The sequence below is a fragment of the Oncorhynchus gorbuscha genome, linkage group LG14 (assembly GCF_021184085.1).
Source record: "Oncorhynchus gorbuscha isolate QuinsamMale2020 ecotype Even-year linkage group LG14, OgorEven_v1.0, whole genome shotgun sequence".
NCBI classification, from domain to species: Eukaryota; Metazoa; Chordata; class Actinopteri; order Salmoniformes; family Salmonidae; genus Oncorhynchus; species Oncorhynchus gorbuscha.
The window spans coordinates 15,509,245-15,536,977 of record NC_060186.1 but is presented as its reverse complement, the minus strand read 5'-3'; the positions used below and the strand labels follow the sequence as shown (position 1 = coordinate 15,536,977).

Below are 27,733 nucleotides of genomic sequence, written 5' to 3'. Positions count from 1 at the left end.
ATGAAAACACCCTGTTCTTCTATAATCATAACAGGCATACTGCATGATGACTCACCATTACATTGTATCAGTCAAATGTTTTATTTCAACAATATAATGGTAACAAATGCACATAGAGAAAGGGAGGGTCGCTTTTGAGTAGAACAGCTTTATACACTTCTGTAGCTACTAGGTATCATTTAGTGGGAGGGTGACACATCGACAGAACGGCCGCATGGCGGTCAGGGGAGGTGGTGCACTGTATTTTTGGAGGACGCGTAGCTCCGCGCTGGGACTGGTTCTTTTGCAGCCATTTTCTGTCCAACCAACGGCCGTTTTGAGAAGGTAACCAACCAGGGCTTCATTGCATGTTTGTGCCTGGCTCCGGCCAATGATTGCTAACCAATTCCTCGTTAGCTCGAATGGAAATGTCCGTCTCTGACTAATTTCGATTTGTTGCGTTTAGGAGTTTGAGAGCAGGAAGTCTCGTAAAAATTATGAATTAGCTTCATGTCCCCCTGCCTCCGTTTTCAATACAAAGAACAGGCCGAAATGCGAACTTCCGATATGGGATTTCATGGTGAGCAGAGAGGGCTTGCAATGAGACAACCAACGTGGCTATGGGATAACGTTAAATTGTACCCAGAATGCTTTCGTTGCAACAATAGTCGAAAAAAAAATGTGTGAGGGTCAAATGGCAACCAAACTAAAGCCATTGCTTCCTTTGTCCAAATTATATTTTGCACGAAACATTTGCTAGCTAACGTTAGCTTGATAGCTTCCCATTTAGCAAACAACCACCCACTTGGTCAGCGAAATGAACTAATTCGGTAGACATGTTAGCTAACAGTTTTCTAGCAACCTAACCTGGCGAACACTTAGCCAGCTAGATTAACATTCATGTTTAGCTAACTAGCCAGTCAACAGTAAGTGCCTTACAACAATTGAGCTATTTGAGTAAACCATGTCCTTTGCTCCAGATGGAAGAAGACCGTTCCACCACCGACGCCTCCCAGCTAACGTTAGGCATCTCTGGAGAATACATGTCAGGAGGATATGTGCTCCAGTCTCAAGATGGTAAGAGACATCAGTTGACCAATTCAAGCCTAATTGGGGAACTAGGTGTGCGCATATCATGAATCGAATATCCCCCAATCAAAATGTAATGTAGTGTCATTTAAAATATATATATAATACATCATTTAAAAAGGCAAGTGAGTCGAGAACAAATTCTTATTTAGAATTACGGTCTACCAAAATGCAAAATGCCTTTGCATGGGGCTGGGATTAAAATAAAAAAACGGGACAAAACACACATCACGACAATAGACACCACAACACTACACAGAGAGACCTAAGACAACATAGCACAGCAAGGTAACAGCACAACATGGTACAAGTATTATTGGACACAGACAACAAACAGCACAAGGGGAAAGAAGGTAGAGACAATACATCACGCAATGCAGCCACAACTACATTATCACATTCTCTACATCTCAATGCAACACTGTCAGTACCTAATGCCTACAATCAATTATCCATGTTTTCCACATAATAATGCGTGTGATGAAGATGATGGAGAGGAGAGTCTGAATGACCATGATGACGGGGGCATGAAAGAGAACTTCCGGGAGCAGGACATCTACCTCCCCATCGCTAACGTGGCACGCATCATGAAGAACGGCATCCCACAGACCGGGAAGGTAACCATGGTGTGTGTGTGTGTGTGTGTGTGTGTGTGTGTGTGTGTGTGTGTGTGTGTGTGGGGGCTGGTGTCATATTCATTCATGTACACCATAGTAAAACATTTACTAACAGAAAACCAAAAGTTTCTTATTGGACAAGTTCAGATAGTCCCTCCCTGTTTCAGTCTGTTTTTTGTTCTTCTCCGTTTGGTGCCAAATGAATACGACCCGGAAATGTTCTCCTCGTCTTATTCCTCTTTGTCCTAAATTGTGTGTGTCTCACAGATAGCGAAGGACGCCAAAGAGTGTGTGCAGGAGTGTGTGAGTGAGTTCATCAGCTTCATCACGTCGGAGGCCAGTGAGCGCTGCCACCAGGAGAAAAGAAAGACCATCAACGGAGAGGACATCCTGTTTGCCATGTCAACCCTAGGATTCGACATGTATGTGGAGCCCCTCAAACTCTACCTACAGAAGTTCAGAGAGGTGCGACTAAACACACTACTTCTGCTCTGACAATTAGTCTCTCACACACAATCACAAGTGTCCATGAACAATCTCACATCATATGCTATTTAATCTCTCACAATATGTTGTTTCCTAGGCGATGAAGGGGGAGAAGGGAATACCAGGTGTGTCGGTGGGAGAGGGCCTCGGGGAGGAGCTTACAGACGACAGCTTTAGTAAGTGGTTCAGAACAGGTCTCAATTTTGTCATCTAATACTAAAGTAGAGGCTTTACAGTCATGCATACATATGTAAAATGTATGCAGGCATTAGTAAGTTGCTTTGGCTAAATGGCATATTATGGTCTTGTGCTGTGGATGGTTTTGTAATGTCCTCTTCCCTCTATTCCAGCGAATCAACTGCCAGCCGGAATTATAACAGCCGACGGCCAACAGCAGAACGTCATGGTGTACACCACCTCATATCAACAGGTAAGTGGCATCATATCAACAGACAAGTGACATTTGAACCAGAACTAGACCATTACGACATATCCATGACTGTTCTCTCCATTGCCCCTGTCTGCTCCTGTAGATTCCTGGCGTGCAGCAGATCCAGTTCTCATGACGAGGCCTAGCTCCTGCTCTGACCGCGGCGGCCATCGACCGCACAGACACAGGCCTGGTGACTGAAGGCTAACCGTATGCTGAGCGTATGACCCCTCCGTCAAAAGGTCAAAGGCAATCATCAGAAGGACATGAGGTCTTGGAGGGGAGCTGTTATGGGGGGGGAGGGAGGGATGTGTTAACCACCACAACCCTGTCATGTAAATGTACAAGTATGTTCACTAAATGTAGTACGTAGTCATGAGGTGCCACAAGGTTTGGAGTACATCTTTCAACCAGTTTAGGATACTTTATTTTTAATGCTAATTGGACCACTTAGTTTGTTTTTGTACATTGATTGTTTTATGCAGGTTTGGGAGGTGGAATGGGATGTTTTTTGCTCCCTCATTTTTGAACCATGAGGAGAGGTTCCCTTAATGTCAGCTCTTTTCTACGTGGACAAACTAATACCATGGGCTTTAATGTGATGTAAATCCTTTGAATAAAAATCCAAATGACCCAATACCTTCTGGTTGTCATCAACCTCTACACACACCTGAATGATTACACCATGAGCTACTGTAATTTAAGGCTCCCGAGTGGCGCAGCGGTCTAAGACAATGCAACTCAGTCATTACATTCCCTGGTTCGAATCCAGGCTGTATCGCATCCGGCCGGGATTGGGAGTCACACAGGGTGGTGTACAATTGGCCCAGTGTCGCAGGGGTAGGCAGTCATTGTAAATAAGAATTTGTTCTTAACTGACTTGCCTAGTTAAATAATGGCTAAATAAAGTTTATTTATTTATTTTTATAACCAGGGGTAAAAGTAGATTTTATTTATTCCTGGTACGGGATGTCAATCAATACTGTTTTAATCAATATGACAGTTAAAAATGATCAGTTACAGTTCAGCCATGTAAAGAGTTAACTGTTCCAGGAAGAGAATCACACAGCAGTATCTGGTGAGGAGGAGCATGTCTGAATCGCCGTGTCCCCAGCCAGCCCAACCACTCACTGGACCCATATAATCACTTGGCTATGCATGCCTCTCTCTAATATCAATATGCCTCGTCCATTACTGTCCTGATTAGTGATTACTGTCTTATTTCACTGTAGAGCCTAGAGCCCTGCTCAATATGCCTTAACCAACCATGTTGTTCCACCTCTTACATATGTGATGGCATCACCTGGTTTAAATGTCTCTAGAGTCTATCTCTCTCATCATTACTCAATGCCTAGGTTTACCTCGAATGTACTCACATCCTACCTTATCTTTGTCTGTACACTGCCTTGAATCTATGCTATCGTGCCCAGAAACCTATATTATTATTATTATAATAAACCTGCTCCTTTTACTCTCTGTTCCGAACATGCTAGACGGCCAGTTCGTATAGCCTTTAGCCGTACCCTTATCCTATTTCTCCTCTATTCCTCTGGTGATGTAGAGGTTATTTCAGGTCCTGCAGTGCCAAGCTCCACTCCCCCCCAGGTGCTCTCATTTGTGGACTTCTGTAAACGTAAAAGCCTAGGTTTCATGCATGCTAACATTAGAAGCCTACTCCGTAAGTTTGATTTACTCACTGCTTTAGCACACTCTGCCAACCTGGACGTCTTAGCCGTGTCTGAATCCTGGCTTAGGAAAATCACCAAAAACCCTGAAATCTCCATCCCTAACTATAACATTTCCGCCAAGATAGAACTGCCAAATGGGGCGGTGTTGCAATCTACTGCAAAGATAGCCTGCAGAGTTCTGTCTTACTATTCAGGTCTGTACACAAACAATTTGAGCTTCTACTTCTAAAAATTCACCTTTCCAGAAACAAGTCTCTCACCGTTTCCGCTTGCTATAGACCACCCTCTGCCCCCAGCTGTGCCCTCGACACCATATGTGAATTGATTGCCCCCCATCTATCTTCTGAGCTCGTGCTAGTAGGTGACCTAAACTGGGACATGCTTAACACCCCGGCCATCCTACAATCTAAGCTTGATGCCCTCAATCTCACACAAATGATCAATGAACCTACCAGGTACAACCCCAAATCCGTAAACACGGGCACCCTCATAGATATCATCCTAACTAACTCGCCCTCCAAATATACCTCTGCTGTTTTCAATTCAGATCTCAGCGATCACTGCATCATTGCCTGCATCGTAATGGGTCTGCAATCAAACGACCACCCCTCATCACCGTCAAACGCTCCCTAAAACACTTCTGCGAGCAGGCCTTTCTAATCGATCTGGCCAGGGTATCCTGGAATGACATTGACCTCATCCAATCAGTAGAGGATGCCTGGTTATTCCTTAAAACTGCCTTCCTCACCATCTTAAATAAGCATGCTCCATTCTAAAAATGTAGAACTAAGAATATATATAGTCCTTGGTTCCCTACAGACCTGTCTGCCCTTAACCAGAACAAAAACATCCTGTGGCGTTCTGCATTAGCATTGAATAGTCCCCGTGATATGCAACTTTTCAGGGAAGTTAGGAACAAATATAAACAGGCACTTAGGAAAGCTAAGGCTAGCTTTTTCAAACAGAAATTTGCATCCTGTAGTACAAACTCAAAAAAGTTCTGGGACACTGTAAAGTCCATGGAGAATAAGAGCACCTCCTCCCAGCTGTCTACTGCTCTGAGGCTAGGAAACACTGTTACCACTGATAAATCCAATATAATTGAGAATTTCAAAAAGCATTTCTACGGCTAGCCATGCTTTTCACCTGGCTTCCCCTACCCCGGTCAACTGCCCGGCACACTCCACATCAACCCGCCCAAGCCCCCACCATTTCTCCTTCACCCAAATCCAGATAGCTGATGTCCTGAAAGAGCTACAAAATCTGGACCCCTACAAATCAGCCGGGCTAAACAATCTGTACCCTCTCTTTCTAAAATGATCTGCCGAAATTGTTGCAACCCCTATTACTAGCCTGTTCAACCTCTCTTTCATATCGTATGAGATTGCCAAAGATTGGAAATCTGCCGTGGCCATCCCCCTCTTCAAAGGGGGTGACACTCTAGACCCAAACTGCTATAGACCTATATCTATCTTACCCTGTCTTTCTTAGGTCTTCGAAAGCCAAGTTAACAAACAGATTACCGACCATTTCGAATCCCACTGTACCTTCTCCGCTATGCAATTTGGTTTCAGAGCTGGTCATGGGTGCACCTCAGCCACGCTCAAGGTACTAAACGATATCCTAACCGCCATCGCTAAGAGACATTACTGTGCAGTCATATTGATCGACCTGGCCAAGGCTTTCGACTCTGTCAATCACCACATTCTTATTTATTGACAGACTCGACAGCCTTGGTTTCTCAAATGATTGCCTCGCCTGGTTCACCAACTACTTCTCTGATAGAGATCAGTGTGTCAAATCGGAGGGCCTGTTATCCGGACTATGGGGGTGCCACAGGGTTCAATTCTCTGGCCGACTCTGTTCTCTGAATACATCAATGATGTCGCTCTTGCTGCTGGTGATTCTCTGATCCACCTCTACGCAGATGACACCATTCTGTATACTTCTGTCCCATCTTTAGACACTGTGTTAACTAACCTCCGAACGAGCTTCAATGCCATAAAACACTTCTTCTGTGGCCTCCAACTGCTCTTAAATGCAAGTAAAACTAAATGCATGCTATTCAATCGATCACTGCCCGCACCTGCCCGCTCGTCCAGCATCACTACTCTGGACTGCTCTGACTTAGAATACGTGGACAACTACAAATACCTCTGTGTCTGGTTAGACTGTAAACTCTCCTTCCAGACTCACATTAAGCATCTCCAATCTCCAAGCATCTCCATCTCCAATCCAAAATGAAATCTAGAATCGGCTTCCTATATCACAACAAAGCATCCTTCACTCATGTTGCCAAACATACCCTCATAAAACTGACCATCCTACCGATCCTCGACTTCGGCGAGGTCATCTATAAAATAGCCTCCAACACTCTACTCAACAAATTGGATGCAGTCTATCAAATCAAATGTATTTATATAGCCCTTCTTACATCAGCTGATATCTCAAAGTGCTGTACAGAAACCCAACAGAAACCCAGCCTAAAACCCCAAACAGCAAGCAATGCAGGTGTAGAAGCACAGTGCCATCCGTTTTGTCACCAAAGCCCCATACACTACCCACCACTGCGACCTGTACGCTCTCGTTGGTTGGCCCTTGCTTCATACTCATCGCCAAACCCACTGGCTACAGGTTATCTACAAGTCTCTGCTAGGTAAAGCCCCGCCTTATCTCAGCTCACTGGTCACCATAGCAGCACCCACTCGTAGCACGCGCTCCAGCAGGTATATCTCATTGGTCACCCCCAAAGCCAATTCCTCCTTTGGTCGCCTTATCTTCCAGTTCTCTGCTGCCAATGACTGGAACGAACTGCAAAAATCACTGAAGCTGGAGACTCGTATCTCCCTCACCAGATGTCAGAGCAGCTCACAGATCACTGCACCTGTACATAGCCCATCTGTAAACAGCCCATCTATCTACCTCATCCCCATACTGTATTTATTTATTTATCTTGCTCCTTTGCACCCCAGTATATCTACTTGTACATTCATCTTCTGCACATCTACCATTCCAGTGTTTAATTGCTATATTGTAATTACTTCGCCACCATGGCCTATTTATTGCCTTAACTCCCTTATCTTACCTCATTTGCACTCACTGTTTATAGACTTTTTGTTTTCTTGTTTTCTACTGTATTATTGACTGTATGTTTTGTTTATTCCATGTGTAACTCTGTGTTGTTGTATGTGTCGAATGTATATGCTTTATCTTGGCCAGGTCGCAGTTGCAAATGAGAACTTGTTCTCAACTAGTCTACCTGGTTAAATAAAGGTGAAATAAAAAATAAATAAAAAAATCTCAACATCACTTTGCTGAAGTGAAACTAAAGTAGAGAGACAGTATATTGTGTACAGGACCACTCTCCAGAACTTCAGAAATCCCTTAAACAGCTATACGTCCAGACTATACACTGAGTCTCCTACCCTTTGACAGCATGGACAGAGAAATTATCCACAAACATTCTTTACAGGTGAGTAGAGTTTAAGAAATATTAAGTTGAAGATGAGATTTACATTATTTACCATTCGCATTTCCTTTTTTATTTACACAGAACAAAAATATAAATGCAACACAACGTTTTGGTCCCATGTTTCATGAGCTGAAAAAGATCCTAGAAATGTTCCATATGCACAAAAAGCAGATTTCTCTCAAAATCGATACACAAATTTATTTACATCCCTGTTAGTGAGTATTTCTCCTTTCCCAAGTTAATCTATCCACCTGACAGGTGTGGGATATCAAGAAGCTGATTAAACAGCATGATCATTACAAAGGTGCACCTTGTGCTGGGGACAATAAAAGACCACTAAAATGTGAAGTTTGGTCACACAACACAATGTCATAGATGTTTCAAGTGTTGAGGGAGGGTGCAAATTGGCATGCTGACTGCAGGAATGACCACCAGAGCTGTTGCCAGATAATGTTATGTTAATTTATCTACCATAATCCACCTCCAATGTCGTTTTAAAGAATTTGGCAGTACGTCCAACCAGCCTCACAACCGTAGAGCACGTGTATAGTTTTGTGTGTGCGAGCGGTTTTCTGAATTCAACGTTGTGAACAGAGTGCCCCATGGTGGCGGTGGGGTTATGGTATGGTCAGGCATAAGCTTAGGACAACAATGGCATTTTATTGATGGCAATTTGTATGCACAGCGATACCGTGACGAGATCCTGAGGCCTATTGTCGTGCCATTCATCACCTCATGTTTCAGCATGATAATGCATGGCCCCATGTCATAAGGATCTGTACATAATTCCTGAAAGCTGAAAATGGCCCAGTTCTTCCATGGCCTGCATACTTACCAGACATCCATTGAGCATGTTTGGGATGCTCTGGATTAACGTACACAACAGCGTGTTCCAGTTCCGGACAATATCCAGGAACTTCGTACAGCCATTGAAGAAGAGTGGCACAACATTCCACAGGCCACAATCAACAGTCTCTATGCGAAGGAGACGCTGCATGATGCAAATGGTGGTCACACCAGACACAGACTAGTTTTCTGATCCACACCCCTACCTTTTTTTAAGGGATCTGTGACCAACAGATGCATATCTGTATTCCAAGTCATGTGAAATCCATAGATTAGTGCCTCATGAATTTATTTAAATTGACTGATTTATTGACTGTAACTCAGTAAAATCTTTGAAATTGTTCCATATTGAATTTAGATTTTGTTCAGTGCATATGTTAAACATTTTATACTTTATCTATAGTAAATGTATCTAAGTTGTAACATCATGTATCAATATCAGTTAATATAATCTATAGGACAATGGTGACAACTCTAAAGCTTAAACTATCAAGAGCTAATTTCAATAAATACCTCATGGTTTCATCTTTGGTCTCTGTCTAGAAATGACCACCTCCAGCAGTCTCCTGTTTGAAGAGCAGTTCCTGTGCTCTGTCTGTCTCACCTGGAGCCTCATCAGAGAATCCCAGCCTTGAAGAGACACAAGCTGGTCAACCCTGTGGAGAACCTGAAAGACAGGATGTGTAAGACGCATGGCAGACTCCTGGAGCTGTTCTGTAGGACTGACCAGACGTGTGTTTGTGTCTTGTGCTTAAAAACAGACCACATGACTCATGACACTGTCCCTGTAGAGGAAGAGTATGGAGAGAGGAAGGCTGAACTGGGGAAGACTGAGGCAGAAGTGCAGCAGATGATCCAGGAGAGACTGAAGAAGGTTCAGGAGATCAAACATTCAGTAGATCTGAGTCAGAAAGATGCAGAGAGGGAGATATCAGACAGTGTACAGGTCTTCACTGCTCTGGTTCTCTCCATTGAGAGAAGCCAGACTGAGCTCATTGAGGTGATTGAGGAGAAGCAGAAAGCAGCAGAGAGGCAGGCTGAAGGGCTCATTAAAGACCTGGAGCAGGAAATCACTGAGCTACAGAGGAGAAGCACTGAACTGGAGCAGCTTTCACACACTGAGGACCACCTCCACCTCCTACAGAGCTGTCCATCCCTCTGCACCCCTCCACCCACCAAGGACTGGTCTAGAATCAGTGTTCACAGTGATATGTGTGTGGGGACTGTGAGGAGAGCTGTGTCTCAAGTGGAGGAGACCATTTTGAGTGAAGTTGAAGAAGTTGTGTGATGCTGAGTTGAAGAGGATTCAGCAGTATGCAGTGGATGTGACTCTGGACCCTGATACAACACATCATGGTCTCATCATGTCTGAGGATGGGAAACAGGTGAAACATGGAAACACACGGCTTAATAAACCTTATAATCTGTTAGAGGAATTTAATTAATATATGTTCATTAACCAATTCAATTATAACAAAGCAAAACACTTTGTCCGTTTCTAAGAATTTGTAAGGTTCTTATTTGCATAAAATAGACGAAGATCGGTCTCAAAATTAATCAATAGCGTTTATTCCCGAGAGCTCGAGTCATAATACCATGTACATTGGTTTATATACCTCACATTTCGGCATAAATGTCCCTCCTCCTCTCAGATACAATGGCAATATAGTTCACAAGCCTTCTCACATTGTCTGCCACCTGTTAAACAATCTACAACAAGCCCAAGGTCTCTCCCCTCCCTGGGTGGGGACAGAATGTCCTGTAAGGAACACAGTATTCCAGCCCGTCTGACAATAGCTCCATTCGTTTCTAACAAGGAAAAGAAAGTCCTTGTTCTAATTCTTGACTAAAACTACACACCTTATTTTCAGTATTATGATTATAATAAGATTCATACATTCATACAGTAACAGAGTAGTATTCTGTTCAGTTATAATTCTAAACTAAATGTATACATAATTTAGTCATTATTCATAAATATCCCATAACATAATCCCAATAGGTTTGATCAAGTTTTTAATGTCCTAGGAAAGGAGGGTTTCTCCTCAGGGAGATTTTACTATGAGGTGAATGTTCAGATGAAAACCATGTGGACTTTAGGAGTGGCCAGAGAGTCCATCAACAGGAAGGGGAACGTCACAAATAGCCCATCAAATGGATACTGGGCTGTGGTCCTGAGGGATGAGAGTAAGTACTCAGCTTGTACCTCCCCCCGTGTCTCCTTATACCGGAGAGAGAAGCCCCAGAAGGTGGGGGTGTTTGTGGATTATGAGGAGGGTCAAGTCTCCTTTTATGATGTGGAGGCCAGGTCTCATATCTACTCTTTCACTGGCTGCACCTTCACGGAGAGTCTGTCCATTCCTTGGCCCTGGCAATGATAAAGATAAAGGTGAAAACTCTTCCCTTCTGTTCATCTCTCCTGTCAATCACCCAGACTGAGTTCTGAACTCAACTAATTGACCAGTACATTTAGTAAATGTAGAATAATCATAACCTGTCGTCATACAGTACACCAGGGAGAATATTTCACTGCAATGTAATTGCTGGTGGTGGTTGTTTGGGTCCACCAGCATTGTAAGCCATAAGAAGATATACAATCTCTCCAGGCTCATAAGGTATGATTCATATCTGGGAGTTACATTTCTGAGGAATTTCTGATAATGAGATAATATAAGCAACATTTTTGTTTTTTAAGCTCATGTATTGTTTGCACTGTATATCTCTAATAACCTTTAATAAACTTGAATCTTGGATTTGGACTCATACAGTAGAAGGATGAAATACTTGAGTCATTTTCATACACTATCCTAGTCATCCAGTAGGAGTGGTTTCAGTCCGAGCCTGTCTCGGTATTGGTCCATGTATGGCCGAGCCGCCTCCCACACCTAGAGAAGGCCACGGGTGAGAAACATAAACAGAGATGTTAATTTTTATCTGCCTCGTTATCAATTAGCTGGAATGATAAATATAATACTGAGATGGGGTGAGTCTCTTGCCTTTTCCTCCCTGAGGAGCGTGTGAGCAGCCTCGATGTCAGGACTCATTTGACGGTCATGATCCCAAGGTCTGATGGGAAATAAGAATAAACTGATGTGCTGTAGAACTCTCCCCACACCTTTCCAGAGCAACAACATTGGGCAGTCCTCGGATCAGAGATCCACATTCTCATGGTTCGTACCTGACAACAGTACGCACTAGCTCATGGACTTTCTCCAGAGGGGTAGTGGACTTGAGCGGGCGGAGAAACTCCAGGGCTTGACAGGCAGCGAGCAGCTCTATGGCCAGAACTGAAAAGCAGTGATGCCTTTTTATTCTCATGGTTAACTCTGTATGCATGATATTTGATGGGACGAGCAGATCACACACTAATGCCATGTGACTGTACTCTACGAGTTACCTTGCTCTACGTGTTCCACCACCCTCAGGGCCTTCCTAGCGGCCCAGCCCCCCATGGAGACGTGGTCTTCAGTGGCTGCGCTGGTGGACAAGGAGTCCACGGAGGACGGGTGGCACAACGCCTTGCTCTCAGATACTGCGGGGGAGCAGAGACAGACACACACACTAACGTTTTCTGTGTGAACACACACACACACACACACACACACACACACACACACACACACACACACACACACACACACACACACACACCAAGGGCAGCAGCAGTGCAGTGTGCAATCATGAAACCAGAGTTGAGGCCTCCATCTTGGACCAGGAAGGCAGGCAGCTCACTGAGGGAGGGGTTGATCAGCCTCTCTGTCCTCCTCTCACTCATACTGACCAGCTCATGGACCCCGATGGCCAGGTAGTCTAGAGCCTGGGGGAGAGAGGGTTAGCCTTGTCCCAGATCAGTTTGTGCTGCCTTGCTAACTCCTGTGATCATTGGTAAGGCAGTGCAAACATATCTATGACCAGTCTAGGAAAGAGGGGGAACAGTACTGAAGGAACCGAGGAGTTTATTGTATGGAGTGAATCTGTTTGTCTGCGACTCTACCTTGGCTGGGTATTCTCCATGGAAATTACCCCCAGAGATGGTCTCACCTCGCTCTGCAAAAACCAGCTGGAGGAGAGTTAAGGTTTCATATTTGGGACAACATTATGAGGCTCTAATATAAACTGTATACAGGAAACCAAAGCCCATATGGGCTAGTCCAAGGGCTCCCCCTTGTGGTGAACTTATATAATCACAGGAGGGGTCTAAAAGGAGATCAAAGAAAGACATGATGTCTTCAAGTAAATATAAGAATGTAACTTAGTGGGAGGATACAGGGTTGTCAGTGGCACTGTTGAGCTCAGTGGTGAGGATGCTCTTAACAAAGGCTATGGTGTCATTAGCTACCCCATGAACCTACAAGAGAGGAGAGACACAAATAAACACTGGTAGTAGGGTTAGTTCACTCCAGCCCTTCACTGCAGTTGTAACACACACACATGCACACACGAGCGCACACACACTACCTGTGGGATACAGCGGAGGGTGTATGCATCCTGGACACGGTCACATGTCCTATGACTATCTACAGGAAAACACAACAAAGGAAGTGAGAGACTGGAAATGACCAAACAGCACTGTTAAGATTCCCACCAAAGGAGTAAATGTCTTTATTTGGACACAAAATCATCAGAAAAATTGAGTGTGTGTGTTTCTGTGTGTGTGTTTCGCCTGCCTGACTTTACCAGAGATCTGGGAGGGGAAGACGTCCGAGTGGAGTAGAGAGCGGAGTCTCAGAGCCACCTCTATCTGACCAGGGTGTGGCCTCACGGCATGGACGTCTGGAATGGCAGAACAAATCAGTACACAATGGAATGGAACAGGTAACTTCTTATAGCATCAAAGCTCCAACAGTGAATTCACTGTGTGTGTGTGTGTGTGTGTGTGTGTGTGTGTGCGCCTGACCGCTGTGGAAGGCCTTGGTAGTGCCCCTCAGGGCCTCCAGACTGAGGGCAGCGATGATGTCAGCCTGCCTGGCCACGCCCACAGCTCGCTCCACTGCCTCCGCCGCCAGAGATGACATCATCTGAGTCCCGTTGATCAGACCGATGCCCTGCACGATAAAACACTATCACACCATCTACAGCGATTATATCCCAGATATGACATCATCTGAGTCCCGTTGATCAGACCGATGCCCTGCACGATAAAACACTATCACACCATCTACAGCGATTATATCCCAGATATGACATCATCTAACCCCAGTTATCAATCATCAGTATACAAGACAACTTAATCAATGCCTGATTGAAACAAACTGTACCTCTTTAGGCTTCAGAACCAAAGGTGTGAGTCCATGACATTCCAGTACCTGGAAAAGGAGGAAAGAAAGAATAAAGGAGAGGAGAAAGAAAGACGAAGGAAACGAGTTAGGGGCCTTAATGGATACATTTTATCTCAGTCATTCATCTAACTAAAACACATTGGTTCTCTGAGGTGTGTCTTTGGGTGGAGAGAGAGAGACATTGTGGGTAACCCAACTGTTTTGGCATGGTCCCAGCCGCGTTGAGGCGACCACATCCTGCCCTCTCCCATAAGGCCCAGAGTGAGGTGGGCCAGGGGGGCCAGGTCTCCACTAGCGCCTACCGTTCCCTTCTCTGGCACCCACGACAGGCAGGAGGCTGGGGGAGTAGAGAGAGAGAGATCTGTCACACACACACACAGACACACACAAGCTCAATGTACCTGGACAGGACATGCATACACACAATCACACACGTACACATGCACAAACACACCCACAGAGTTCACGCCTGCTATTAGTAAAACTGTTGAATCCGAATTTCAATGAATGTTGTTATTGTAGACTGGGTTTACCATTGAAGGCTTTGACCATAGCCTGGACCGTTTCCATGGAGACGCCACTGTACCCTTTGGCCAGAACGTTAATCCTCAGAGCCAGTAGCATACGGGTCCTCTCTACACTCAATGGGGTGCCCACTCCTACACACACACACACACACACACACACACACACACACACACACACACACACACACACACACACACACACACACACACACACACACACACACACACACACACACACACACACACACACACTTTTCGATATGTGTATATGTATTTCAATTACACAAGGGGTGCAATTTAGTCAAGGGCAGGCCTGATCTGTCCTTGGACATAGAGGTACTATAATGACATATACTCAGACCAAATGTACTTATATAGCCCTTCGTACATCAGCTGATATCTCAAAGTGCTGTACAGAAACCCAGCCTAAAACCCCAAACAGCAAGCAATGCAGGTATAGAAGCATGGGTTTATATAAGCATGACAACCCACCAGCACTATGAGATCGAATCAGATTAATCTGTAGTTCCCTGAAGACAAAAAACACACACACACACACACGCAGTCAATAAATGATTCTGACAGTTAGCGATAGACAAACAGATCTAGTTCAAAATGTTTATTCAGATGGGAAAAGACTAGTTCTTCCCAGCTAGTGAATAAACAACTTACATGAGCTTATCCTTTGGAATGAGCATATGGGCAAATTTCCCAAACCCTGTGTTGACGCCATAGACAACTACAGGGGAAGAACACACAGATAGACACAAAGAGACATATAAACACATGTAGAATCACACATTCTATTAATCTATAGCTATATATTCTATAGCTATATAATCTATTAATATATATCTAGCTATTCTATTAATCTATAGCTATATATTCTATTTATCTATATATTTTATTAATCTATACATACCTCGGTTTTCTTTTATGATAGTTTCTATCACTTCTCTGGCTTCATTGATTTTCCCTTCAGCCTCGGTGGTCAGCTGGATGCCAAAACAGAAGAGTTCAAATGTTAACTGACAGTAGTCGGCCAGCACGGCTGAAAACGGTCTGATTGGACTATGATGAAGCATGGTCTTCTTGAATCATACCTTGATGTTGAACAGGCCTTTCCCCAAACGGACCAGATCAGCTATGGTCAGACTGTTCCCATCCAGAGAGAGGTACTGGAACGCAACAAGTCACACACACAGACAGCGTCAACGACAGGCATACAGACAGACACACAGCAATGTAGTCAGCTGTTATACAGGGTTACATTGTGGGAAAAGTGTCAAATTCGATTTGCTATTCCATTACAATTTTGACTAATTAATTATGCTCCTCCATCAAGTATCCCATACTTTTCTCCCCACCCCCTTATTTATGCCAATGAATAGAATATTGTTCAAGCAGAGTATAATAACAGAATGCAGATACTCACCTTTTTGGGATCGAGAGACTGGCGTTTCCTAATGGCAGTTTCTTCCTTGCCAACGTTGACAAAGTCATTGTGCTCCTGCACAGCCATTAGGAGAGAGAGGGAACAACTATCAGAGAGAAAGAGATACAATCAGAGAGGGGTAAAGACAGTAGCAACCTGTGACAATGACAGAGACAATTCTTTATAAAGCCAGGGGAAAGGATCATTTTCATTCATTAACTGGTCTACCCATCACGGGGCTGGTTGCAACACAGTTAGGCTTGTGCCTGGTCGTTACTCTACGACCGATTAAACATAATACCAACTTCTTTTATGTGTAACTGGTGAAACCACCCCCTCCCTGTACATTAACAGTTCTGTCTCACATTATCTCCCCGTCTTGGTCCCCAGTCCGTGTACACCAATGTTTAGTGGAGAAGTGTAACAGTTGCGTGAGATATCCTTGTACATAAGTGTCTACACCTATATATATTTAATACAAAATAAAATAAAAACTTCACCCAGTATTCAATAAAATGACAATAAAACTCACTCCTGCTCGTCCAACTTCCACACCCTAGCTGGCTCAAGGGTTTTCTTGCCCGGTTGGCTCTTGCCCACCTCAGGCCTCAGCCGGATCACCAGGGTTTTACGCCTCCCGGGGCTCGCAAGGAGTCTGCGCTTCATCAGGCTCCCATGTTCCAGCAGGATCCTCGGGGATCCACTATATCTATCTGTTCCCTGCTTCAGGATTAATGTTCATATGTGGTTGTGTTTTACCCGTGTGCCGACGCTGTTCCTGTCTTGTTCCTTATTAATCGTCGACTCCCTGTACCTGCTTCTCTACTCCAGCATCAGTCCTTACAAACACACAATATCAAACTAAAGTGTGAAAGCTTATTCAACGTTTTTATGCACAAGTCCTTTACCACTCCTTGGTTAGCCAGCATCTGCCTCCCCAGGTGATGCTGCAGATGAATCAGTTCCCTCTTTATACTGCATCTTATTGATGAAACGGTATTCATGGGAAAAGGTCAGCTTCACAGTCAAGTTCCAGCCAAAGCCTACCCAGCCCTCATTCTAGGCTTGTGCAATTATAGATCTACTATACCCAGCCACCAAGCAGATTGTGTACAGTAAAGGGAGGGAATTGTCATTTGGAATGTGACCCACCAAGCAAGTTGTGAACAGTCATGAGCCATAGCAGTCTGATATGATAAATCTGATTATTTAACGTGTTGGATAATCATCTGTGTAAATACTCAATGTGGACCCATGCAAAAACACAGATCTGTCTGGAAAGACAGACAGGTAGATTGCAGTGTACTTGTTTGTACTGGAACTACAAATGTATTGGGGTAAGCAGCTGATTTGTCATGTGTCTACAGAAATATGGCGGAGCTGTGTTGAACAGTAATAGAACATGTGGGATGATTCAGTTGTCAGCAACTGGGTGTCTGACTTTCTGTTAAAATCCGTTTCTGAGAAAGTAACGAAGGAGCGCAACTTTTGCAGTTTTGGACATTTCATATAGATTAGAACAGCGTGTTTAAGGCCCTTGAACACTTGCAGCCCACACTTGGGTCAAAGCATAATAAAAAAGAGATGATGTATCAGAGAAATCTCTCATCTTGGGTGTTGACCATAACAACCATTGATCAGGGTCAGAAAAAACAGCAGATATGGCTGGACAGCGGATTGTGGTAACCGTGACTCCAGACATGCCCATGGGATGGTATCTATAGGATGGTATCCATGGGATCAATCAAATGTATTTATAAAGCCCATCTTACAGCAGCTGATGTCACAAAGTGTTGTACAGAAACCCAGCTTAAAACCCCAAAACAGCAAGCAATGCAGGTGTAGAAGCACGGTGGCTAGGAAAAACTCCCTAGAAAGGCCAAAACCTAGGAAGAAACCTAGAGATGAACCAGGCTATGAGGGGTGGCCAGTCTTCTTCTGGCTGTACCGGGTGGAGATTATAACAGAACATGGCCAAAATGGTCAAATGTTCATAGATGACCAGCAGGGTCAAATAATAATAATCACCGTGGGTGTAGAGGGTGCAACAGGTCAGCAACTCAGGAGTAAAGGTCAGTTGGCTTTTGTTATGGGATTTTGATGAATAATGACTCAATTATGTATACATTTAGCTTAGAATTATAACGAAACAGAATACTACTCTGTTACTGTATGAATCTTATTATAATCATAATACTGAATATAAGGTGTGTAGTTTTAGTCAAGAATTAGAACAAGGAAGAGACCTTGGGCTTGTTGTCGATTGTTTAACAGGTGGCAGACAATGTGAGAAGCTTTGTGAACAATATTGCCATTGTATCTGAGGGGTGGAGGGACATTTATGCCGAAATGTGAGGTATATAAACCAATGGGGGGAGAGAGCGAGAGAGAGAAGAGTGGGAAAAAAAAGAGAGAATTAGAGAGAGAGTACTTAAATTCACACAGGACATCAGATAAGACAGGAGAAATACTCCAGATATAACAGACTGACCCTAGCCCCACGACACAAACTATTGCAGCATAAATACTGGAGGCTGAAACAGCAGGGGTCGGGAGACACTGTGGCCCCGTCCGACGATACCCCCGGACAGGGCCAAACAAGCAGGATACAACCCCACCCACTTTGCCAAGGCACAGCCCCCACACCACTAGAGGGATATCTTCAACCACCAACTTACCATCCTGAGACAAGGCCGAGTATAGCCCACAAAGTTCTCCCCCACGGCACGAACCCAAGGGGTGCGCCAACCCGGACAGGAAGATCACGTCAGTGACTCAACCCACTCAAGTGACGCACCCATCCTAGGGACGGTATGGAAGAGCAACAGTAAGCCAGTGACTCAGCCCCTGTAATAGGGTTTGAAGCAGAGAATCCCAGTGGACAGAGGGGAACCAGCCAGGCAGAGGCAGCAAGGGCGGTTCGTTGCTCCAGTGCCTTTCCGTTCACCTTCACACTGCTGGGCCAGACTACACTCAATCACAGGACCTACTGTCACGGTATTCGTCGCCGGAAGATGAGGAATCATCAGACCAAAGCGCAGCGTGGTAAGTGTGCTTTCTTTATTAAAACTGAACACTGTAACAAAAATAACAAAGAGAATAACCAAAACAGTCCTGTAAGGTGCAAACACTAAACAGAAATTAACTACCCACAAAAACCATGTGGGAAAAAGCTACCTAAGTATGGTTCCCAATCAGAGACAACGATAGACAGCTGTCCCTGATTGAGAACCATACCCAGCCAACACAAAGAAATACAAAAACATAGAAAAAAGAACATAGAATGCCCACCCAAATCACACCCTGACCAAACCAAATAAGAGACATAAAAGCTCTAAGGTCAGGGAGTGACACCTACTGAAGAGATGAGTCTTCAATAAAGACAAAGGTCGAGACTGAGTCTGCGTCTCTCACATGGGTAGGCAGACCATTCCATTAAAATGGAGCTCTATAGAAGAAAGCCCTGCCTCCAGCTGTTTGCTTAGAAATTCTAGGGACAGTAAGGAGGCCTGCGTCTTGTGACCGTAGCGTACGTGTAGGCATGTACAGCAGGACCAAATGAGAAAGATAGTGTAATGCTTTGTATGGTATCTATGGGATGGTATCCAGGCAGCGTGTTAGTAGGGTAAAGCGTAGTGGGTCGACGACTGCAGAATTCCAGAGGCAACATTCCAGCAGCAGAGAACAGTCAGATTGAGAACTGGAGCTGGAACAAGACATGGAGATACCAGGGAGACGCAGGCAGGGTGCCGGGCCCTTTAAGATACACACACACACACACACACACAGACAGACAGACAGACAGACAGACAGACAGACAGACAGACAGACAGACACACACACACACACACAGACAGACAGACAGACAGACAGACAGACAGACAGACAGACAGACAGACAGACAGACAGACAGACAGACAGACAGACAGACAGACAGACAGACAGACAGACAGACAGACAGACAGACAGACACACACAGACACACACAGACACACAGACACACAGACACACAGACACACACAGACACACCTCTTCAGGTAGTAGGAACATCTAGTGTGGGAGGTATAAGACAAAGCCTATTATCCCTGTAAGGACTCAGATGCACCAATAACATTTGCTGGCTGAGAGTAGTTAGCACTTCTGAACCAAATATGAGAACAGAGTGCGCACCAATTTTACGTATAGAATCACGTGAAAAATGTCAACGCTAGATCCACATACTGTGCGATGTGTGTGAGCCTTGACATACCATTAAGTGGACATAAACAGTCTCCAATCTCACACAGGACAGTGTGCTCACTATCAGCTCAGGGCCATTGCTCTGGGTGTTACTAAACACTGGGACCACCACAGCTCCATCCATAGTAGACCCCCTAACTGAGATGCTGTCCTACACTAACCATTCCTCTGACCTCTCATCCCCAGCAGACTCCACTGTCCCTGTCTGAGCTTCATACTTCCACATGATTTGCAGGCTGATGGGTTAAAACCACAGACACCCGTACGGCCGTCTCTGATAAGGCGTGAGGGAGGTGATGGGTGAGGAATGCATTGGGTAGGGCAAGGGGCAGGGGGCAGGGGGAGATTAAACCTGAGAAGATCAATGCCAGGGTTACCCACCATGAGGAATGTCAGGAACAACAAGAGGATGAGGGAAGGAGAAGGGGGGGAAGGAGACAGAGAAGAGGATGGAGGGAGAGGGGGAGGAGAGGGGGGGGGAATAGGGAGAGTATGTAAGAGAGAGAGACAGGGGGCAGAGTGAGCAATGGTTTAGAGTGGTGTATGTGTGAGTGGGAGAGAGTGAAAGAAAAAGAGAGAAAGTGTGTGAGAATGTTAAAGGGATTTGGGCTGGTCTGTCCTCATGTGTGGTTGGGTAGTGTACACAGGGCTGAGGGGCCAGAGCTGTGCACCTGTCAACTGGAGAGAAAGAGGAGATGACAGACATTCCTTCACCACCGCTGCCATTCCTTAGCCATGCACCCAGCCCTGAGGCACTAACACACAGATAGCTAGCCTGGCAAGCTCCGTAGCTACTAATAGGGAACCAGAGATGGCTAAAGCTGAAACAGTCTGGCGATATGACATCATGAATATAAGTATGACTATAGTCTTCTATTGTGACCATGACTTTTAGTGACCATGACCTCCTATGAATGACGCTAACATGGCCGTGTTCCAAACCTTTCTGCGGCTCCCAGACTGGAAGTGGTCTCTGTCAAGCACTCTCCCACACGCCCCATTTCCTTCTATAGAAACGTGGGATCGCCCCTCGCTTTTCCCCGGGAACCTCCGGTTGGCCACTTCCTGTGCCACTCCCAGTCTGTGAATAAACAGAACATTTCTGTGTCTGCGTGTCTCATTGCTTACCCCGCCCACACACTGACCCTCTTGCCATGTCTCCTATCTATGTCTATCTTTCAAACAAACACACACCAAACTACACCCTTTCCCCCTTTTCTCCAGCTTCTCCCCACTGTGTCTGTTCATCCTCCCATCCGCCATCCCATTCAGGACAAAACTACATCCATCCCATCCATCACACCGCGGGGAGCCTAGTTCAGGCCTCTCAGCGAGACACATCCAGAGACTGCTCGCGAGTAGCCTCTCCTCCACAATCTCAACCCAGAAAGGGATCTTCAATAACAGGCTGAGTCAAATGGGGACCTGGTGTAGATCTGGCTGTCCTGTTTACTATCTGTCGTGTCAGTAGTGATGTTCGCATTCAGTAGCACCTCCAGATAAACCCTGGGGCTGTAGGGGTCATCTGATACCTCCTCAGCTTTGATAGCTTCCTCTCAGACCCTAGGTCTGGGGAATGTTTCATGGGGTCCACAAATATGTCACCCACCCCCAAACTACGAACCCAACTCCTCAGCCCCAGATTCACCCCTCCACTTGTCACCCGGGCCATCCTAAGTCAAATCCTTACCTCCATCCCCCCGCCTGATAGAGGTGAGGAGAACGAGAGGAGGGTGAGATACATAGCGTTCAAAAGTTAGAAATCAGCTTAAAGTCTTTGCTGAAAAACAAAACCTCCCTCACACATTCTCTCACACATGAACATGTTCACACACACACACACACACACAGGCAGAGAGCAGGAGCGGCTCCGGTTGGTACCAGGTTTCTGATAAGGAGGTGTGGAGTGTTCTGTGTCTTGTCACTGAGCCGTAGTGTACCTCCTCCACACAACTACGTTACGAGCTCACAAGCGCACACACACGCACACACACACACTCAAGATATCGCCGACAGACACGGCTTCCCTGTTTCTATTTCATAAACGTTGATTTGGAGAATACAGTGTGTAAGTAAAGAAGGGGACTTCCTTATAGTTGACGTTGGGAACGTCCTTCATTTACCTAGTTTATATTGCATGCAATCCTTCGGCTATATGTAAACTAAATATGTAACCTCCTGGATGAAGCACCAGCAGCTTTTTTTGTACTCAGAAAGGCAGATACACACAGACAAGTTACTCAATGGAGCGCAAATTACAAGTCAAAAAGGACTTGTTTTGGTTCGAAGAGAAGGGTGTGTGTTGTGTAAAAGGTTGTGTTTGACGTGTTGCAGATATCTTAACAAATCGTAACATTTTTGTGTGTCAGGGTATCTCCCCCTCCATACCAGCCCAGCTCTCCCCCTGACCTGCTCAGGCAGGGTGCAGTGGAGGTGGAATACTTTTAGGAGTATGTAGGCCACAGATGCTGTCTTCCCCCAAGGTTCTGGGATTCATCTACCCATGGAAGGAGAAGGGGGATCCGTATTTACCCGTGGAGAGAAAAACAAAAAACCAAGAGTGAAAATGATGTACTAAAGCAAAACTTCTTCCTACACATACCTCAGTCTCCCTGATGTTACCGCAGCAGAGGACACAGTGCCCAATTACAGAGTGAAATTCCTGGACTTGAAGTCTTCATCAAGTCTGATTGTTTGATCGTCTTCTTTGTTTTCTGGATGTAAATCAGGGGGGGGGAGTTCCATCACTTTAGGATTGGAGACGTCCTAATGGAGATTGAATAGGGAAACATGTTGATGGAGAAGCTACCAAATGAATCCATTGTTGTTAAGCACCTGTTGCGCAATCTAATCTCAGTCAGTGTTTTAAAATGATCTCATTTTATGGGCTGATTCATTTCATTTCTATCACCAGTGGATACGCAGTGTTAGTCGGTAACTGAATCGATGTTTTGTTTACTTAGTAAACCTGGGCAACAGTGTCCACCACAGCAGCCCATATTCACATGGGTTTTATCAGGATCATTCACCTTCAATACACTCAGATGTAACTAACCCCTGCCATAAATGTCCTGATAAACCAACCTGTGGTTCCAAACATGGAATTCATCATATAAGGGAGGACCTGGCCTAGAACTTTCTGTGTTTGGCGAGTCCAAGGAGGGGACTCATATGGTAGGGGTGTATGAGGGGAGCACTGTGGTTAAGTGGGGGGTTGTGACGTGGGAGATATTAATGTCGGTGAGGTAAGTGAGAGGGAGACCTAGAGGCACCTCCCACGGTGTCTCTCTGAAGAGACTGAGGAGGTCTAGGAAGATGGAGGGATGTGTAGGGGATGAGGAGGAATGTAGGGGGATGTAGGTGTAAGTCGGACTTAGAGAGTTGTAGCGGCGTTTGGGGTGTAAGGAAGAGAGGAACAAAAGGAGGTGTAGGAGTACAGATGGAGGAGAGTTGTCATGTTTTGTCTTAGATTGTCTTGTCATTTTTCTTTTCCCTCTGTTCATTTTCCCCCTGCTGGTCTTTTTAGGTTCGTTCCCCTTTTTCTCTCTCCCTTCCTCTCTCTCTTCTCTCTATCGTTCCGTTCCTGCTCCCAGCTGTTCCTATTCCCCTAATCAATCATTTAGTCTTCCCACACCTGTTCCTTATCTTTTCCCCTGATTAGTCCCTATTTCTTCCCTTGTTTTCCGTTCCTGTCCTGTCGGATCCTTGTCTATTGTTCACCGTGCTGTGTCTGTGTATCGCCCTGTCGTGTCGTGTTTCCCTCAGATGCTGCGTGGAGAGCAGGTGTCTGAGTCTGCTAGGTTCAAGTGCCTTCCCGAGGCAACCTGCAGTTCTTGATCGAGTCTCCAGTCTGTTCTCGTCATTACGAGTGGAATTATGTCTTATGTTTGTAGAATTACTTTACTGGATTAAAGACTCTGTTTTCGCCAAGTCGCTTTTGGGTCCTCATTCACCTGCATGACAGAAGGATCCGACCAAAGAATGGACCCAGCGACTACAGACATTCGTAACACTGCCGTCGAGATCCAAGGAGCCATGCTCGGCAGACACGAGCAGGAATTGTCTGCTGCTCGCCATGCCGTGGAGAACCTGGCCGCTCAGGTTTCCGACCTCTCTGGACAGTTCCAGAGTCTTCGTCTCGTGCCACCTGTTACTTCCTGGCCTGCCGAGCCTCCGGAACCTAGGGTTAATAACCCACCTTGCTACTCCGGGCAGCCCACGGAGTGCCGCTCCTTTCTCACCCAGTGTGATATTGTGTTCTCTCTCCAACCCAACACATACTCTAGCGAGAGAGCTCGGGTTGCTTACGTCATTTCACTCCTTACTGGCCGGGCTCGAGAGTGGGGCACAGCTATCTGGGAGGCAAGGGCTGATTGTTCAAACAATTACCAGAACTTTAAAGAGGAGATGATTCGGGTTTTTGACCGTTCAGTTTTTGGTAGGGAGGCTTCTAGGGCCCTGGCTTCCCTATGCCAAGGTGATCGATCCATAACGGATTACTCTATAGAGTTTCGCACTCTTGCTGCCTCTAGTGACTGGAACGAGCCGGCGCTGCTCGCTTTTTCTGGAGGGACTCCACGCAGTGGTCAAAGATGAGATTCTCTCTCGGGAGGTTCCTTCCAGTGTGGACTCTTTGATTGCTCTCGCCATCCGCATAGAACGACGGGTAGATCTTCGTCACCAAGCTCGTGGAAGAGAGCTCGCGTCAACGGTGTTTCCCTGCTCCGCATCGCAACCATCTCCCTCCTCTGGCTCAGAGACTGAGCCCATGCAGCTGGGAGGTATTCGCATCTCGACTAAGGAGAGGGAACGGAGGATCACCAACCGCCTGTGCCTCTATTGCGGATTTGATGGACATTTTGTCAATTCATGTCCAGTAAAGGCCAGAGCTCATCAGTAAGCGGAGGGCTACTGGTGAGCGCTACTACTCAGGTCTCTTCATCTAGATCCTGTACTACTATGTCGGTCCATCTACGCTGGACCGGTTCGGGTGCTACATGCAGTGCCTTGATTGACTCGGGGCTGAGGGTTGTTTCATGGACGAAGCATGGGCTCGGAAACATGACATTCCTTTCAGACAGTTAGACAAGCCTACGCCCATGTTTGCCTTAGATGGTAGTCATCTTCCCAGTATCAGATTTGAGACACTACCTTTAACTCTCACAGTATCTGGTAACCACAGTGAGACTATTTCTTTTTGATTTTTCGTTCACCTTTTACACCTGTTGTTTTGGGTCATCCCTGGCTAGTATGTCATAATCCTTCTATTAATTGGTCTAGTAATTCTATCCTATCCTGGAACGTTTCTTGTCATGTGAAGTGTTTAATGTCTGCCATCCCTCCCATTTCTTCTGTCCCCACTTCTCAGGAGGAACCTGGCGATTTGACAGGAGTGCCGGAGGAATATCATGATCTGCGCACGGTCTTCAGTCGGTCCCGAGCCAACTCCCTTCCTCCTCACCGGTCGTATGATTGTAGTATTGATCTCCTTCCGGGGACCACTCCTCCTCGGGGTAGACTATACTCTCTGTCGGCTCCCGAACGTAAGGCTCTCGAGGATTATTTATCTGTGTCTCTTGACGCCGGTACCATAGTGCCTTCTTCCTCTCCGGCCGGGGCGGGGTTCTTTTTTGTTAAGAAAAAGGACGGTACTCTGCGCCCCTGCGTGGATTATCGAGGGCTGAATGACATAATGGTTAAGAATCGTTATCCGTTTCCCCTTATGTCATCAGCCTTCGAGATTCTGCAGGGAGCCAGGTGCTTTACTAAGTTGGACCTTCGTAACGCTTACCATCTCGTGCGTATCAGAGAGGGGGACGAGTGGAAAACGGCGTTTAACACTCCGTTAGGGCATTTTGAGTACCGGGTTCTGCCGTTTGGTCTCGCCAATGCGCCAGCTGTTTTTCAGGCATTAGTTAATGATGTTCTGAGAGACATGCTGAACATCTTTGTTTTTGTCTATCTTGACGATATCCTGATTTTTTCACCGTCACTCGAGATTCATGTTCAGCACGTTCGACGTGTTCTACAGCGCCTTTTAGAGAATTGTCTCTACGTGAAGGCTGAGAAGTGCTCTTTTCATGTCCCCTCCGTTACTTTTCTCGGTTCCGTTATTTCCGCTGAAGGCATTCAGATGGATTCCGCTTGTCCAAGCTGTCAGTGATTGGCCCGTTCCAAGGTCACGTGTCGAGTTGCAGCGCTTTTTAGGTTTCGCTAATTTCTATCGGCGTTTCATTCGTAATTTCGGTCAAGTTGCTGCCCCTCTCACAGCTCTTACTTCTGTCAAGACGTGTTTTAAGTGGTCCGGTTCCGCCCAGGAGCTTTTGATCTTCTAAAAGAATGTTTTACGTCCGCTCCTATCCTCGTTACTCCTGACGTCACTAGACAATTCATTGTCAAGGTTGACGCTTCAGAGGTAGGCGTGGGAGCCATTCTATCCCAGCGCTTCCAGTCTGACGATAAGGTTCATCCTTGCGCTTATTTTTCTCATCGCCTGTCGCCATCTGAACGCAACTATGATGTGGGTAACCGCGAACTGCTCGCCATCCGCTTAGCCCTAGGCGAATGGCGACAGTGGTTGGAGGGGGCGACCGTTCCTTTTGTCGTTTGGACAGACCATAAGAACCTTGAGTACATCCGTTCTGCCAAACGACTTAATGCCCGTCAAGCTCGTTGGGCGTTGTTTTTCGCTCGTTTCGAGTTTGTGATTTCTTACCGTCCGGGTAGCAAAAACACCAAGCCTGATGCCTTATCCCGTCTGTTTAGTTCTTCTGTGGCTTCTACTGATCCCGAGGGGATTCTTCCTTATGGGCGTGTTGTCGGGTTGACAGTCTGGGGAATTGAAAGACAGGTTAAGCAAGCACTCACGCACACTGCGTCGCCGCGCGCTTGTCCTAGTAACCTCCTTTTCGTTCCTGTTTCCACTCGTCTGGCTGTTCTTCAGTGGGCTCACTCTGCCAAGTTAGCTGGTCATCCCGGTGTTCGAGGCACTCTTGCGTCTATTCGCCAGCGCTTTTGGTGGCCGACTCAGGAGCGTGACACGCGTCGTTTCGTGGCTGCTTGTTCGGACTGTGCGCAGACTAAGTCGGGTAACTCTCCTCCTGCCGGTCGTCTCAGACCGCTCCCCATTCCTTCTCGACCATGGTCTCACATCGCCCTAGACTTCATTACCGGTCTGCCTTTGTCTGCGGGGAAGACTGTGATTCTTACGGTTGTCGATAGGTTCTCTAAGGCGGCACATTTCATTCCCCTCGCTAAACTTCCTTCCGCTAAGGAGACGGCACAAATCATCATCGAGAATGTGTTCAGAATTCATGGCCTCCCGTTAGACGCCGTTTCAGACAGAGGCCCGCAATTCACGTCACAGTTTTGGAGGGAGTTCTGTCGTTTGATTGGTGCGTCCGTCAGTCTCTCTTCCGGGTTTCATCCCCAGTCTAACGGTCAAGCAGAGAGGGCCAATCAGACGATTGGTCGCATACTACGCAGCCTTTCTTTCAGAAACCCTGCGTCTTGGGCAGAACAGCTCCCTGGGCAGAATACGCTCACAACTCGCTTCCTTCGTCTGCTACCGGGTTATCTCCGTTTCAGAGTAGTCTGGGTTACCAGCCTCCTCTGTTCTCTTCCCAGCTTGCCGAGTCCAGCGTTCC

General features: G+C 45.9%; 2 protein-coding genes and 1 pseudogene across 6 annotated transcripts in view; 2 read left to right on the top strand and 1 right to left on the bottom strand.

Moving 5' to 3' along the window:
- Nucleotides 1-189: 189 nt before the first annotated feature.
- LOC123994550 (nuclear transcription factor Y subunit beta-like) lies at nucleotides 190-3,238 on the top strand. Of its 4 annotated transcripts, none has more exons than XM_046297257.1 (7): nucleotides 190-324; nucleotides 960-1,056; nucleotides 1,555-1,685; nucleotides 1,953-2,150; nucleotides 2,269-2,347; nucleotides 2,522-2,601; nucleotides 2,705-3,238. In XM_046297257.1, the coding sequence occupies exons 2-7, from the start codon at nucleotides 960-962 to the stop codon at nucleotides 2,735-2,737; spliced, it is 618 nt and encodes a 205-aa protein (XP_046153213.1). In that variant the 5' UTR covers nucleotides 190-324; the 3' UTR covers nucleotides 2,738-3,238. The 4 variants fall into 4 exon arrangements, with proteins under 4 accessions (XP_046153213.1, XP_046153211.1, XP_046153210.1 ...); XM_046297255.1 differs by having other exon boundaries at nucleotides 1,555-1,694; XM_046297254.1 differs by lacking the exon at nucleotides 190-324 and adding an exon at nucleotides 420-559 and having other exon boundaries at nucleotides 1,555-1,694.
- On the top strand, nucleotides 2,977-11,197 carry LOC123995907 (annotated as a pseudogene).
- The window catches only part of LOC123994541 (histidine ammonia-lyase-like), a 33,568-nt gene continuing 15,987 nt past the window's right edge, over nucleotides 10,153-27,733 (bottom strand). The window contains exons 1-19 of one of the 2 annotated variants that reach the window (XM_046297242.1): nucleotides 16,381-16,529; nucleotides 15,849-15,954; nucleotides 15,517-15,591; nucleotides 15,336-15,408; nucleotides 15,086-15,152; nucleotides 14,906-14,943; nucleotides 14,420-14,545; nucleotides 14,084-14,223; nucleotides 13,866-13,913; nucleotides 13,505-13,652; nucleotides 13,285-13,380; nucleotides 13,066-13,124; nucleotides 12,875-12,955; nucleotides 12,602-12,667; nucleotides 12,259-12,424; nucleotides 12,005-12,139; nucleotides 11,786-11,894; nucleotides 11,604-11,673; nucleotides 10,153-11,492 (exon numbers count right to left, since the gene is read on the bottom strand). In XM_046297242.1, coding sequence (XP_046153198.1) covers nucleotides 11,415-11,492; nucleotides 11,604-11,673; nucleotides 11,786-11,894; nucleotides 12,005-12,139; nucleotides 12,259-12,424; nucleotides 12,602-12,667; nucleotides 12,875-12,955; nucleotides 13,066-13,124; nucleotides 13,285-13,380; nucleotides 13,505-13,652; nucleotides 13,866-13,913; nucleotides 14,084-14,223; nucleotides 14,420-14,545; nucleotides 14,906-14,943; nucleotides 15,086-15,152; nucleotides 15,336-15,408; nucleotides 15,517-15,591; nucleotides 15,849-15,954; nucleotides 16,381-16,514 — 1,815 coding nt within the window. In that variant the 5' untranslated portion in view covers nucleotides 16,515-16,529 and the 3' untranslated portion in view covers nucleotides 10,153-11,414. Of the gene's footprint in view, nucleotides 11,493-11,603; nucleotides 11,674-11,785; nucleotides 11,895-12,004; nucleotides 12,140-12,258; nucleotides 12,425-12,601; nucleotides 12,668-12,874; nucleotides 12,956-13,065; nucleotides 13,125-13,284; nucleotides 13,381-13,504; nucleotides 13,668-13,865; nucleotides 13,914-14,083; nucleotides 14,224-14,419; nucleotides 14,546-14,905; nucleotides 14,944-15,085; nucleotides 15,153-15,335; nucleotides 15,409-15,516; nucleotides 15,592-15,848; nucleotides 15,955-16,380; nucleotides 16,530-27,733 lie in introns of those variants that run through there. The other variant, XM_046297243.1, reaches the window with a different exon arrangement.

What these genes read in the sequence shown, in the direction of transcription:
- LOC123994550 (XM_046297254.1), top strand. An exon ending in TGTGCTCCAGTCTCAAGATG is followed by an intron (nt 1,057 to 1,554) that starts GTAAGAGACATC and finishes CGTGTGATGAAG; the next exon opens with ATGATGGAGAGGAGAGTCTG. An exon ending in GCTTACAGACGACAGCTTTA is followed by an intron (nt 2,348 to 2,521) that starts GTAAGTGGTTCA and finishes CCTCTATTCCAG; the next exon opens with CGAATCAACTGCCAGCCGGA.